Consider the following 16,700-nt stretch of genomic DNA (forward strand, 5'->3'; position numbering starts at 1 on the left):
TCTACGGCAGGTTATGGTCGCTGAACTGCTGGTTGTCCAAGTGGTGCTCAGAAAACAAAGTGGGTTTTGTAGATAATTGATCTACTTTTGAGGGCAAGCCTGGTCTTTTGACTCAGGACGGTATCCAGCCCTCGCAGGAGATAGCGGCTCTCATTTCATGTAGCCGTCAGTGTAGGACAGTCAGTCGCTGACAAAAACCAGGGCCAATGCCAGGCAGCAGACAAACAACTGCTAACTGCCTTGAGACGCCACATACGTTCCACCCAGTTGAGACTGTGTCTGTTCCCCGAATAAAACAAAGCATCAAAAATCCTTGAAAAGTTTGCTCTAGTAATTTGATTATATTAATATTAGACTGGTTATACCAGTATGCAGTGACAGCACCTTTGGTCTAAAACTAGGACTGCTTAGAACACATGATCTCTTACATCTAAGGCCGCCGTTGTAAATTAAATTCTTACCGATCATGATTTTGATGTTCTGTGCCTCACATAAACGTGGATTAGACCTGATTAATACTTTGGTCTAAATGAAGCCACCCCCACAGGCTACAGTCATAGCCCTCGTTTAAGCGGCTGGGGTGGAGGTATAGCAACCATCTACACAAAATCTTTACGCGTGAGCCAGAAAGTAGTCTACAAGTTCTATTCTTTTGAAATTCTTTTTCTTAACATAAGTGATCGAGGAACAGACAAGAATTAAAATGCTTTTTCTCCAACTACAATCTATAGGCCGCCAGGGCCGTATTCTCAGTTCTTACAGGAATTTTCTGACTTACTATGAAGTTCAATAACATTTTTGAATAAAGTAATAATTGCTGGAGATTTTAATATCCACTTCGATAAACCTCAAGATCCACTAAGTAAGGCATTTATATCTATCTTAGACTCTGTAGGTTTCACTCAAAATATAAAGGGGCCCACTTATTATTGCAGTCACACTTTAGACTAACCTTTAGTGTGAACACAGATCATTTAGCCATTCTCCCCCAGAGCACAGCAGTCTCATATCATTACCTAATCTCATGCGAAATGATAATTCTCACAAATCAGCTTTATCAGCTGTCCATCTATTCCTACCGAATTCGACCATGTGCTTAAAGTATACTTTTCGTTCTACTGATGCACCTGATTAAACTAGTATTCCAGTCCGTCTGGAGGGATAGCTTTATAGACTATAGAAGAGCACTTATTGCAGCGCACTCAACCTATCTCTCCTCTCTCATTGAAAATAATAAGAATAATCCTAGATTATTATTTAGCACTATTTCTAAATTGACTAAGAACCAAACAGTTACTGAACCCCAGATGCCATCAGCCTACAGCAGCAATGATTTTTTCTCAGTAAAGAAAAAATTCTGAACACACAGTTAAACCCTATAAACCTGCTGCCTTACAAAGCCAATCCAGATCTTGAGAATATTGTTCATACTGCAGAGAGGCTAGAATCATTTATCTGAATTCAACAAACTGAGCTAGTTAAAATTATTTCGTCATCAAAATCTTCTACTTGCATGTTAGATCCAATGCCTACAGGTTTACTTCAAGAAATTTTGCCAGAAATAACCAAGCCCATTCTGTCAATAATAAACTCCTCTCTTAGCCTTGGCCATATTCCAAAAACTCTTAAACTAGCAGTGATGACGTCTGATTAACAAAGCTAACCTTGATCCCTGCGAGCTATCAACTTATAGACCTATCTCAAATCTTAGGACCTATATGATTCACATTATATATGCTACCACTGGGTACCACTATTAGTAAACACGACATCAGCTTCCACTGCTACGCCGATGACACACAGTTATATATAATCAACCAAACCAAATGATAAACTTCAACTTAACAACATTTAGGACTGTATAAAAGACATAAAAGAATGCATGTCGAGTAACTTTCTTCTACTCAACTCAGATAAAACAGAGGTTCTTCTCCTTGGTCCAAAAGTGGCTAGAAACAAACTATCTGATTTAACTTTTAAACTTAATTGTTTCTCATTCGCATCAGGTACATCTGTAAAAACCTTGGTGTCATGATAGATCCTGATCTGTCCTTCGATGCACATACTAGAATAGCTTTCCTGCATCTAAGCATCACCTGCAATTAAGAAATGCATTGTCTCTACAGGATGCAGAAAAGCTAGTTCATGCAGTTATTACCTCAAGGCTGGACTACTGTAATGCCCTCCTGTCTGGATGTTCCAAAAAAAGCCTCAACAAGCTTCAGTTAGTCCAGAACGCTGCAGCCAAAGTCCTCATAAGAACCAGAAAGTTCAACCATATCAGTCCAGTTTTATCAACCCTACACTGGTTGCGAGTGAAATTTCACATTGATTACAAAATTCTTTTACTCATGTAAAAAGCACTATATAAATTAACTTTGACTTGACTTAACTTATATAGCCTTTCAAGCCGACAGTCGGACTGCTTCAGAATGTGCAGTTCAGCAGTTTACCAAGGTGCAGAACTGGTGAAAGAAACAGTTTTGGTTTTTACAAGGGCTAATACATTGAGGGACTCAGTGAGAGCCAAATTAAGCATTGTAGCACTATCCTCAGGAGAAGAAAGAGCAGAATGGAGCGGAAGAGCCATAGCAATAAAGTGGATAAGAGAACAAGGGTCTACAGATTAAACATTACGAAAAGGGATGAGTCTTTTAACCAGATGATGATTACAGTTATTGGGACAATAAACAGAATGAGCTTATGGTCAGACATTGGAAATGGAAGAGAGTTGAGATTCACAATCTGTACAAAGGAGGAACAAACCAGGTCAAGAATGTGACCTCCATCATGAGTGGAAAAGTCATTATGTTGGGTAAAAAGAAAACAGTCAAGGAGTGATAGAAAATCAGTCACAAACTTGATAATCAGGAGCATTAACATAAATATTGAAATATTCATATATTAGCTATATATGAAAATTCATATATTGATATATTGGCTAATGCTACAAGTCAAAGACAAGACCAAGTGAAAAATAGAAAAGTGCCTTTCCCAAAGACAACTGCTAGGGTGTTAGGTAGTTGCTAGGAGTTTGCTATTATCCCAAGTGCTTGCTATGGAATCTTGAGTGGTTGCCAAAATGTTGCTAAATGGTTGCTAGGGTGTTGCTAAGCAGCTGCTATGGTGTTCCATGTGGTTTTTAAGGTATCGCTAGGTGCTTGCTATGTCATCCCAAATAGTTTCTAAGGTGCTCCAAGTAGTTGCTATGGGGTTTTAGGTGGTTGCTGGGAACCTAGGAACTGTCCTGTACATGTTGAAGCTACCATAAAAATTTTCTTTTAACATGTAAATGGTAATGGTATTCACATAAAAAGAGATCAAATAGTCAATTAATTACCTTAATGACTGTTGCTATAGATTTAGCTCTGTGATTAACTATTTCAATATTTCACAAAACAGCTTCTCTGAGCTTGAGACTATAGTTTGAAATCACACGACCAATAGCAGTCTGAACAGTCTGGGCTATCACTTAAAAATAAATACTCAAAAACACATAATACCAGTTACATATTTTTTGAATCATCATCATCTCATGATCTCAACCAGCCCTGTGACCAGAAGGTTGCCGGTCCCCTGAGCCGACAGTACGTGTCTGAAGTGCCCCTGAGCAAGGCACCTAACCCCCAACAGCTCCCCAGGCGCTGCAGATAGGACTGCCCACCGCTCAGGGCACGTGTGCTCACTGCCCCTAGTGTGTGTACATTCACTAGTGTGTATGTGCTGTTTCACTGCATGGATGGGTTAAATGCGGAGGTGAAATTTCCCCGTTGTGTGATGAATAAGGGTCACTTAATCTTAATCTTAATTTAGACGGTGGGCTAAAATGGTACACCATCACGGTTTTAGGGAAGAAAAAAACATTAATTATTGAAATGATTAGGGCGAACTTGGATTGTTCTGTTTCTAATATGGACAACCAATGCAATTTTTGAATGTACTAATTTATTTTTATGTATAATTACAGAAAATACTTGATAAAGTGAGCTCTAATAAGCATGACCAGCTAAAACGTACATGACAACACCTCACATACTTACAATCCCCCAACAGGCCAATCCAGAGCAGGTATTACTTGGGTGCTGGATCATTCTCAGCACTGCAATGACACTGACATGGTGGTGGCATGTTAGTATGTGTAGTGTGTTTTAAACACCTCAGTGTCACTGCTGGGCTGAAAATAGTCTGCCAACCAAAAATATCCAGCCAACAGTGTCCTGTGGGCAGCTATACCAGACTAGAGGATGACCAACTAAAATTGTGCAGCAACAGATGAGTTACGTCTCTCTGTGTCTCATTCACTGACCACTGAAGAACTAACAGATTATGCAGTGAAACAGATGGACAGTCTGCAATTGTAGTACTACACCTGTAACGGTAAGTAATACAATAAAATAAACATGTAATGAAAGTAGTAAAACGAATAAAATAAAATGTCAAATAACGGTTAAAAAAAAACCCATTTTTCATGCAACACAAATCAGACTTAACAACTTACACATGTTAATCATTAGTTTGTTTAAAACAAATGTCAATAAATCAATTAAATTTCATTTTTCTGCAAATATATTTTTTGTGAGTTTTGTAAACATTGGTGGTGAATTTTCAGTTGTGGGTCTGTTCTTCTATTTAAAAAGAGAAAAGTATTTTGAAAAATTGAGTACAAAGTAGTCTAGAGCAGTATTCTACAAAGTTATTTTCTCTAATCACCAACTGACTAAAACCAGTTACGTCACTTGACGTTGGTCTTAATTGCTAGCTTAGTTCAACATGCTAAACATATTTAATGATGAATGAATTTATATTATGAATACAACTGTCAACAGTTTATTACAGTTTCCTGTACAGTCCAGAAGCCATTTTATAGAAACACCCTTACTCTGAAATCTTATCTGTTTAGTCACTATGACAATTTTAGGTAGGACTAAACTTAGGACAAAAGTTATTATAAAATAACAATTCCTAAGTTCATAATTTTAATGTAACTCAAAAAAGAAAATGGTATTAGAGAAGCATCTAAGCTAGACAAAATGTCATCAATACTGTCCTAACTTCAGGACAACCCCAGTGGTGTCCTAACTGCTGTTTAACTGTTCGTTTCTATCATTTTTAGGCAACTGTGACAGGCAGTATAGTTTATAAATATATGGTATATAGCATAACTATAAATAGCATAATGATTTTACCCCCCATTCCTAAGGACATGATTTACATCTACTTTGTAGATGAAAATATGTAATTTTAGACACACACACAAAACCATACACACACGTATACATTTTGTATTGTGCATATACACAATATGCACTCACTTTGTGGTGTACTTTGCAGTTGTTAATTAGTTGTAATTACAGACTGTAGTCCATCTGTTTCTCTGCATAATTTGTTAGTCTCCTTTTACCCTGTTCTTCAATGGTCAGCACCCCTACAGGACCACCACAGAGCAGGTAATATTTGGGTGGCGGTTGGGTGTGTTGCGCCCGTACGAGTGGATCAGACACAGCAGTGCTCGAGTTCTTAAACGCTGCATCCACTCACTGTCCTCTACCACCTTGTTGATCCACCATGTAAATGTAAAGTCAGAAACAATAGCTCATCTGATGCTGCACAGTTTGTGTTAGTCTTTCTCTTGCCCTTCATCAGTGGTCATAAGATGCTGCTCACAGGATGCTTTGGTTGGTGGACTATTGTCAGTCCAGCAGTGACACTGAGGTGTTTAAAACCGCCAGTTGCACTGCTGTGCCTGATCCCCTTAAACTAGCGCAACATACACTAACATGCTACCACTATGTCAAAGTCACTGCAGTGCTGAGAATGATCCACCACCCAAATAATACATGTTCAGTGGCTACTCTGTGGGGTATGCAGAGGTATAGATAGACTACAGTCTGTGATTTTGAGAACTACAATGTGCACCTATACAGTCAGTGTACCTGATAAAACAGACAAAGTGTTGTGCTCTACAGACATTTGTGGTAAATATTTTGCGTCCTTACTAGCATCAGCGGGGCGGATGTGGTCTGAGTCGCAGGTAAAGAAGGTCTGATGGTCCTGTGCTGAAAGATTCATGTCATAGTATGTGAGAGGCTCTCTACCAGTAACCCACGTGTATCTGTAATAACAGTAACAGCAACAGTTAGAGACAGATATTCTTTAAAAGGATCAGGAGATGATGAAGGAACAGGAGATGATGTATTCTCCTTTATAATGTACAAGATGCACCAAACTTGCAAACTGTTCAATGCAGCCATAATTAAAAGGCTGTTGTCCCAGGCAGATATCAAGCCTTTATGATTTCATTAGACTAAGAAACAAACACAAAATGTGAAAATGTACAACATCTTGCTCTATTCTTGGCAGTATTTTTTACACCTGTTTTATTTGTAATCACATCTTGTAATTGCGTTATTATTTTTAACAAATTTTGTGTCGTCACAAGAATACAGTTTATGTCTGACACAAAATGTTCATTTTAAACAGTATGCATGAGTATGCAAATTCTGTTACCAGCACAGCCCATCTTGAATCTAAATTCAAGTATGACTTCTGGTATAATAACGAAAGCATTCTACAAAACATGAAGATAACAAGGCTTTTGTTGACTTAAGGGTGGAGGTAAAAATGATACATAATCAGAAAAAAAAAAATTGTTTCTACAGTTTTGCCTTTATTTTTGCCAATTATTTTTTTTTGAATGAGAATATAAACTTCTTTTTATATATTTTTACAAATAACACCACATTGTCATGTTTTTAAAAAATATATTTATGTGATATGATTAATATATTACATAATGAGTATTCAAGAAATAATATATAACAAAGTAATTAATTGATTAATTAATTAACTTGGTATTATTGAATACTTTGCTGATTTCAGAGAATGATGACTGGATTATGTGATTACCAAAAGCAGTAGAAGTAAGTTTTAAAGAATGTCATTTAATTAGTTCTGAAGCTATACCTATGGTTAGTTTTAAAACAAAGACAAATATGTATATAATAGCAAACTTTCTGGTTACTGTCTAAACAAATTCAAAAGAATGCTTTCTTAAATATGGAGCAATATATAAAAGATCTGACCAAGGGCAAACAGGTCATCATCTGCAAAGTGTTTCAACATTAAGATTCCAGACTGAGAAAAATGAGTCACTAAGGATGTAATAAGGACATAACTTGCAATTCAATTTAATTCATGATACTGGGTTTAAAATTCACGATATTTTAAACAAAATATGAATAAAGGAAAATAATCATTTTAGACAGTTTATTGCACAACCTACTAATGAGACTAGAACTGGTAGATGGGAGGCCTGGAACTAGGAGTGCACTACACAATTCTAAACATACCGTTCACTTGTGTTACTGTGATTGCATCTTTTGGTGTTTAAACAATATTCTTGCTTTTAAAGGCTGATATACTACAATGGAAAATAAAATGTTCTCCTAGACTTTTTATTTGAGAGCAAATAGTAGACCATTGGTATGTAACACATTACATACAAAAGTATGCATTGACAATTAAGTTATTGCATCCTCTTACTTTTTCAGTATTATGTTGGTGCAAAGCTAGCAGTAGTGTAACACATTGAATTTAATACTCATAAAACCAGACATGTGAAGCTTGTAGCAGGCATTCAAGCAACATTGTTTTGTTTTGTACGTCGTACAAATCAGTATCAGTAAATATTTTAACTTTAACTTTGAATATTACCAGAAGATCCTTTTAGCCGTCTGCCAAGCTTGTCAGCTTAGATCTAAAGTTAGTTGGTAAACAAAACAAGTTCACTACATGACTTTATTGATCCTATACTTCTATATCTTTACTTAATTAAGTAAAGATAAGATAAAAATCATTAAATTAATTTCAACAAGATTTTTCACCAAGAATTTAACTTAACACACAGCAATTACACTGTTTTATGAAGCAGAATGATAGATTATAGGTGACTTAAATACTGTGCCTCACATAAACGGTCACTGATCTCATGTTAAGCAAAAGAGACCAATCTAAGTGGAGAAATATATGGACGCCATTCTAAAAATAACCGGCTAACATTTGTGTTCTCTCTGCTAAAAGGCTGTACAGGCTCATTAGGGTTTCCCGTTGGTGCGGTTGCAGACAGTCCCAAATCAGCCCTCAACGGTTTCAGTTCAAAGACATTAACATGTCCTGTGCGTTTATAAAGGCATTTTTTTCACAAGAAAACTAAGAGGAAGCTGATTGTCTATGTTAACAATTAATGATCATTTCCACATATTAACATTTTGCACCCATCATTCAAAAACTATTGAAGGAAGAAATAATTCTTGTGAAAACAAAACTAACTTCGCCGCTCACAAAACTGAGCTCTCTTTTCATGATTGAGAGCTGTTTGTTAATGTTAGCTCACTTCAGCATTAAAATTTGGCAAGTTATGTTGGCAAAATCTACATTTATAACTAGTCAAACCATAGATTTTAAGGAAGCAACAAAAGTGAATAAAATAGTTTACTTCCGGATCAGATTAGTTTGCTCATGTAGAATCTGGCGATATGTAAAAGCAGTTAAAAGACTGTTTCAAACATCTTAAGGAATACGCTGCAGATCTCAGTTCTGACTTAACGTTCTGTTGACTGGCTGAAAAAAAGACCATGAACTGCTGCAGGGGAGGGGGATTCTTCAGAAATCTCTCCTGGTAGCAGAGGCTTCCCCTCATCTTGGAAAAATATTCTTCAAATCTACACAATTAACAGGACATATTTATCATTAAAAATGGTGAATTTAGACAGAAGGTGATGAGTCTGCCTGTATTTGATTTGAATGTAATGCTGCTAGTAATCACTTACACAGATATCTGTCTTTTTGCTGTAACTGTAATCTGTTAGTTACAGTAAAAAAAGAAATTTTTGGTATTCTGATTATGTAACGCCATTACGTATACAACCCCATTTCCAAAAAGGGGACGCTGTGAAAAATGTAAGCAAAAAGAAAATGCAATGATGTGCAAATCATTTAAACCTTATATTTCAACAAAAATGCTTCAAAGACAACATATCAAATGTTGAAACTGAGAAATTTTATTGTTTTTTGAAAAATATATGCCCATTTTGAATTTGATGCCAACAGCAATGCCTGGTTATATTCTGGGATGAGGTCAACAAAAGACTGGTAAAGTTGTGTAATGCTTAAAAAACACCTGGTGGTTAATTGGCAACAGGTCAGTGACATGATTGGGCATAAAATGAGCATCCCAGAGAGGCTGAATCTTTCAGAAGTAAAGATGAGGAGGGGTTCACCACTCTGTTAAAGATGTCAAAGCACATTCTGCATGTATTACAACAGCATGGCTCTGTATTAAAAGAGTCCGGGCCCTAAACTGGCCTGCCTGCAGTTCAGACCTGGCACCACTGAAAACATTTGGTACATCATGAAATAAAAAATAAGACAAAGGAGATCCTGAACTGTTGAGCAGCTAAAATCCTACGTTAAGCAAAAATGGGAAAACATTTCACTTTCAACACTATAGCAGTTGTTCTCCTAAGTTCCCAAACGCTTATAGAGTGTTGTTAAAAGAAGAGATGATGCAGCACAGTGGGAAACATGCCCCCGTACCAACTTTTTTGGAACGTGTTGTTGGCATCAAATTCAAAATGGGCATATATTTTTCAAAATAACAATAAAATTTCTTAGTTTCAACATTTGATTTGTTGTCTTCATACTATTTTCAATGAAATACAGGGTTTAAATGATTTGCACATCACTGAATTTTGTTTTTATGTACATTTTGCACAGCGTCCCAACTTTTTTGGAAATGGGGTTGTATTCCATTACTACCCAACCCTGATAAACATAGCAGCCACTTTATTAGGTACTCTTTAACATAAGTATAAAAGACATATGACTCAATCAGAGCTCATAGATTCAAATTCTAAGACTTTATGATTATCAAAACAACCAAAGGGACTTGATACAAGTGAATTTCAACAGCAAAATAATATGAACCTAAATGAAAGTATAATACAATGATGATGATTTTAAATTAATAACAGCAGAAATAGCCACATTTTTACTTTGATCTAAAAGGGTTAGTTATTTTTGCAATGCTGACAAAGGTAACATTTAACATGACATGTTAATGTGCATTAACATCACTTATTAAAAGGTTCATGGTGGTGGCAAACATAAGACCTTCTTTTCTTTTTCCTTCTTCATATGGCCTTTCAATGCAGAGTAAAGGTCAAAGGTTCAAGGTCAAATTTCTTCAGTTCATGCAATAATGTCATACCACCACATGCTTATTTACTTTCTTGTTGAAGCTAATTCTTATAGTTGTCATTTTCCAGCCACCGCATGTTAAACTGATAACTGTGATTGATATCAAATCTACATTACTAGCTAAAAGACTATCCAGCCTAAAGCTAACAACATGATGCACATGCTACTTGATTCCACAAATAAGAAAACACAAAGTCATGTGAAATACATGGGCAGGGACAATAATCCTGTGAAAAATCAAGTAAGGCCGCGTTCACTTGGTGGAGAATATTTGCAAAAAGTTGGCATTTAAAATGTGAGGAATCCACACATGACAACTTTTGCAAAACGGCGAAGAAGCCCAGTGAATCTTCATGAGTGGTGTTATGGACGGGAAGTTCAAAACTTCTGCAAACATCACACAAAAAGCTTTACCTCCGAAAATCAACATTTTTCAACTGGATCCATGAGGATCTGCAGTGAAACCTGTGAAATCTGCATCCTGCCTTAGGATATAATGGCAGTTTGGGCCATCTCAATGTAGCCTCAGGCCATTTGAATGTTTGTGAGTTTACCTCATGAAATAAAAATGAACAAAGAAACCCATGATAATATTTTCCATGACTTTTAAGTATGTTTCTTAATTTTATTTTTTTTCCAAGAATAATTCCATACTGGATTTTGGCATATGACAAAACTGGCATGTGATAGGCATGTGATAAAACTGCACTGCTCAAAATAACCTCAGTCGGTCTAATAATCACAATTCTAACAGCGTGGTGAACCTAATGCAAGCTACATTAGGTGCACCAGTGCCTTGGGACAGTAGCTGTTTGAGGAAACATAAATAAAGCACAAATAAAACTGAACTATAATATCAGAGAAGCACCTCTGGCATGAGGCGGAATAAGAGGTTCACAGCATGACTATGAGGCAGAAACATAATGCCAGAATGACATGATGGTATCGATGAAGTTTTCAAATAAATGTTACCAGCAGCTTGTGTGAACCTATGCTGTGAAAAATTCAGGGTAAAAATTAGTCAAAATGGGGTCCCACCCAGTCCTAGGCAGGTGTACCTAACTGGGATGTGCACATGTACTCTGTTAACTGTTCCAGGTGCCAGTATTCAAATATTACTTTAAGAAAAAATAATAAATATTTCTCAAATATTAATTGTTATTCTATATTAACTGCTGAGAAAAAACATCCTGTGGAAGATCACAAGTCATACTGATTAAACATTTGTCTTAGAACCGTATGCCCAGGCCAGTGGGTGTAGTGTGTCTAGCTGCCTACTTCATGAAGCAAATATCACCACTGTTTGGGCCCACAACAAATGCATTTGTACTACTAATTTAGTATATATAAGAATGTACCCTGTTCCCTTTGTATGTTTGTCTTTGTATTATTTGGCAATACATGGAAATTAGGAACCTCCACAGAGGTCAGAATAACTCTGTCCTGGTCATTAAAGTACCTGACTGCACCCTTGCTCAGCTATTTTAACACTACAGAGCAAGTACCTTACGGACTGGTTATTTTCAATGAGTCATACTGTACAATTGGTGTGCACAAACGCAAGCACTTTAGGAATACAGTGGAAGATAAATGGCCAGGGCAACATAAGATTCTTTTTCATAGTGATACCTGTCAAAGAAGAACATGTAATAATTGTAAGAAGAAAGCAGTAACTCACCGGTTATATTCTGCCCCTCGAAATAAATTTAGTGGATTTCTCCATACTTTACATTCTAGAAAGAGAGAGAGAAAACAGACAGAAAATAATAAGAAAAATGTCATGTCTCATCAAAAAAGTAGCTTCTATAATTGCTCAGCATCTAGTCCAAATCTGTCCCACAGTTCAGCTCAAAACTGGACAGACATTTATCTTTATTCAGATGGTTAGAGGGGATCATTAATAATAGGGTTCCCCAGCACTGGTTTTGCTGTCGATGTTAAGGCACTAAGCATAGACACAAAAAAATATTTCAGAAATGTTACATTTTAATTCATAAAAATGCCAGCTGATTTGCCTGATTCAATGACTACTAAATGAAAAAGTATTATTACATTCACTATTCTCATTCACTCCTGAAAGCACCTATACACTGATCAGGCCTAACATTATGACCACCTCCTTGTTTCTACGTTCATTGTCCATTTTATCAGCTCCACTTACTATATAGGTGCACTTTTTAGTTCTACAATTGCAGACTGTTGTCCATCTGTTTCTCTGCATACTTTGTTAGCCCCTTTTTACCCTGTTTTTCAGTGGTCAGGACCCCTGTGGACCCTCACAGAGCAGGTACTATTTGGGTGGTGGATCATTCTCGGCACTGCAGTAACACTGACATGGTGGTGGTGTGTTACTGTGTGTTGCGCTGGTACGAGTAGATCAGACACAGCAATGCTGCTGGAGTTTTATTTACAGTGCAGGCGATTTAGTATGGCAATATTCATGACAACATTTGTGCAGTCCACTCGGGAGGCAGCTGTGAGTAGGCAGAATTTTATGGCAGAATTCACCTGCTCCCAAGACAAAGACTGTTCCATGCAGAAGTCAGCAAAAGTTGTCTTCTAAAGCAGTGGTTCCCCACCCTGGTCCTGGAGGAGCCCTGCCCTGCACATTTTAGTGTTTGGCCTGCTCCCAACACACCTGATCCAACTAATCTGCTAATTAACAAGCCCTTCTTGAGTTGAAATGGGTGTGTTTTTTTTTTTTACAGGAAAACACAAAAATGTGCATGGCAAGAACCAGTCAAAACTGGGGGTAAAGGGGTCAAACATACTAAAAGACTGATGCCAAGCAAAGTTCCATTTGGCTGCCAAAGTGGATATGATGCAAGAAACAAAAACAAGAAATAATGAAAACCACAATTCTCAGAAAACAGAGCTACAATTTTTTAAGGAAGTAGTACCGGTAAATAATGGTAAATTGTTTTATGTAGAGACTTTTAACTTTTGAAACCAAGAAAGACAAACGAAGGAAGTGATTGTATTTGTTTTCAGTATAGTGTCAGTTAAATCTGCCAATCTAAAATCCTGCTCAAGCAAATTCCCTTCCTCCTCGTGTAACAGCAGTTACAAGCTTGAGTGGTTCAGTCATTATTCTGTGCTGAATTGTGTCATGTTATAAATTGCTACCAGTGTATGTAAATGAAGAAAAAGTGTGACCATGCCTCACATCATGCAAGTGGTAAAACATGCCAGCAATCCTTGTTTATGAATAAGCAAATGTTTCCATAATGTTACCATAATGCTATTTGCTCTTAAAGTCATGGTAAATCTGGTCCACTATCTCTTTACAAGACAGAACACAAGAATACAAGAAAGAACACAGTTTAAAATGCTAGTTGTTTGCTGTTTAGTAGCACTTTACACTCTGTGAGATGCTGCTGCTAGTTCAGATTTGTTTCTGTACTGAGGGACTATAAAGATGAAAGTTACAGAAGCTCACAAGCACAGGCTGAGGACAAGGGATTATTGTTATAAAGGAGAAAAATTCATACAGAAAAGCAGCTCTTTTTTCCAGCACGTGTGGGGAAAAAAGCAGTAAGAGCCAAAACTACAGACTGACCTTGTCCCAGAAAGATAAAAATAACGTAACATACAGCAAGACATAATGGCTATTAAATTTAATGTTTTTCTAAATGAACACAATAAATGCTTGTTTTTGCCTGCTGTTTTGTCTTGTATTGCTTGTCACAATGACATCAAGGCAGGTGAAGGCTAAAAACTAAATTTGACAGAAGCTAATCTGATCCACTCATCACACCACCACCACCATGTCAGTGTCACTGCAGTACTAAGAATGATCCACCACCTAAAATAAAACCTGCTCTGTGGTGGGCCTTTTGGGGTATGCAGAGAAACAAACGGACTACAGTTTGTGACTCTAAAACTACAATGTGCACCTACACTATATGGACAAAAGTATTGAAATGCCTGCACATTACACCTACAGGAGCTTTTATAACATCCTATCCTAAATCGCATAGGCACCGATATGGAGTTGGTCCCCTTTTGCAGCTATAACAGCTTCCACTCTTCTGGGAAGCTTTCTACAATATTTGTGCATGTGTTTAAATTTTTAGCCCATTCATCCAGAAGAGCATTTGTGAGGTCAGACACTGATGGACAAGAGGGCCTGGTTCACAATCTCTGTTATAGTTTATCCCAAAGGTGTTAGATGGGGTTGAAGTCAGGGTTCTGTGCAGGGCAGTCAAGTGCTTTCACACCAAACTCACCCAACCATGCCTTTATGGACCTTACTTTTCGCACTGGGGCACAGTCATGCTGGAACAGAAAAGGGTCTTCCCCAAACTGTTCCTCCAAAGTTGGAAGCATAAAATTGTTCAAAATGTCCTGCTATGCTAAAGCATTAAGATTTCTCGTCACTAGAACTAAGGGGCCTAGACCAACCCCTGAAAAACAACCACATAGCATTATCCCTCCTCCACCAAACTTTACAGTTGGCACAATGCAGTCAGGCAGGTAATGTTCTCCTGGTATTCACCAAACCCAGAATAGTCCATCAGACTGCCAGAGAAGCATGATTTGTCACTCCACAAAGAACATTTCCACTAATCCAGTGTCCAGTGGCAGCGTGCTTTACACCACTCCCCCCGACACTTGGCATTGTGCATTTTGATCTTTGGCCATGGAAACCCATTTCATGAAGCTCCTAACAAGCAGTTCTTTTGCTGATGGTGCTTCCAAAAGCAGTTTGGAACTTTTTAGTGAGTGATTTAACAGATGACAAGCACTGTGCACTTCAGCACTCAGTGTGGTCTCGTGGCTAAGCTGTTGTTGCTCTTCCATTTCACAATAATAGCACTTAAAGTTGACAGGGGCAGATCTAGCACAACAGATATTTCACAAACTGACTTGTGGCAGAGGTGGCATGCTTTGACAGTGCCATGTCACTGAGCTCTTTAGTATGACTCATTCTACTGCCAGTTTGTCCATCGAGATTGCAAGGCTATGTGCTTAATTTTATCCACCTGTTAGCAATATGTGTAGCTGAACCACCTGAACTCAATAATTGAGAGGGGTGTCTCAATATTTTTGTCCATATAGTGTATATGGTAAGTGGAGCTGATAAAATGGACACTGAGTGCAGATACAGATACATGTGTACTTAATAAAATGGACAGTCAGTGTATACTGTATATGATTTCATAAAGCTTCAATAGGTAAAGCTCTCAGGTATGTAACAATATATTAGAACTGGCACAATTAATTTGAATACTTGTACTCTTTTGTTTCATTGGTATTTGATTCTCTATTTAGTATTTGAAAATGTATTTTTTAAGATGTAACAATTGTAGCCTAAAATAAACATCAATAATAATTTCATCAGCAGAGACCTGTAGGTAGAACAGTTATTATTAACATCTGCAAATGTTAATAATTAACAAATTACAACTGGCTTAATTTAGAATGCATCATAAATTATTTTCAGGCATCCACATCTCCTCACTTCAGAGCGTAAGAAACTGCACTGCTTTCCACATAGCCATTGACGCTAGTATGCTACAAGTGTACAGATGCCTCAGAAAGAAATCATGTGTAGGCAGTTTAAATTATCAGATGATAAGAAAAAGGCTCAGTGCAAAATGTACCACAAAAAGTTGATTTACCATGGGAGCACAACAACTTTGATGAAATATTTCAAATATGTAAATGATAATTATCCAAATTCTACATCACATGCATCACAGCCTACAACTCAGATCTGTTACGCATCCACTTTAGGTGGGAATATGAGCTTTTTTTCTTTGTAATCTTCTAATTAGACAGTTTTATAGCAGGTAACACAAGATCACAATCGCAAATTTTTACGCTGCATCAGCAAAAAGCATCCATATTGTTAGAACACCACGTAAGCCGTTCTGCCACTACCACACAAACAAGATCATCACAGTTTAGTAAATTTTTACTTTATTTGTATATAGTTAAGATTACTGCATAAAATCTTTGAGCAATTAATGCTTCGCTGATGCGCAAGTGGAAACAAAAGGCTTGTGTTTTGAGAGATGCAAGACATGTGTGCACAGCCATGTGGGCACAGCCAGTGTGATTCCAACATTAATTAAAATGGAGTATTTTCTGTCAGACAGATGACTAAAAAACGCTTCAGATGTTACTGTGTTTAAGGGTGATATATGCTGCAAAATAAGAAAACTGTACCTTAACACTTGTACAAATTTGGGCTGTTAGCTATGGGAGGCAAATCCAGCCAAAAAGATTTAAAAGAATTTAAAAGAATTAAAACAACAAAATGTAAAAGCAAACCCCTCTTTGCCATTTCTTTTTCCAAATATCTGCGCAAATATCCTACCAAAATTGAAAATGAAATGAAATACCTACATGTGCAATTTAATTTTTCACATACGCATGAGTCATTTGTGACAAAAATAAAAAAATTCAAAACAGCTATTTGTCATTTAATTTTAGTC

General features: G+C 37.0%; 1 protein-coding gene across 10 annotated transcripts in view; it reads right to left on the reverse strand.

Moving 5' to 3' along the window:
• Positions 1-16,700, reverse strand: part of LOC118802679 (suppressor of tumorigenicity 7 protein homolog) — a 92,070-nt gene that overhangs the window by 53,468 nt on the left and 21,902 nt on the right. For all 10 annotated transcript variants that reach the window (XR_005006767.1, XM_036563114.1, XM_036563115.1 and 7 more), the window contains 2 exons: positions 11,936-11,990; positions 5,997-6,112 (listed from right to left, as the gene is read on the reverse strand). Coding sequence is in view for 9 of the 10 variants with exons in the window: in XM_036563114.1 (XP_036419007.1) it covers positions 5,997-6,112; positions 11,936-11,990 (171 nt within the window). In the remaining variant the exon portion in view is untranslated. The remainder of the gene's footprint in view (positions 1-5,996; positions 6,113-11,935; positions 11,991-16,700) is intronic.

This window comes from Colossoma macropomum, unplaced genomic scaffold (genome assembly GCF_904425465.1).
Source record: "Colossoma macropomum unplaced genomic scaffold, Colossoma_macropomum, whole genome shotgun sequence".
Classification (NCBI taxonomy): domain Eukaryota; kingdom Metazoa; phylum Chordata; class Actinopteri; order Characiformes; family Serrasalmidae; genus Colossoma; species Colossoma macropomum.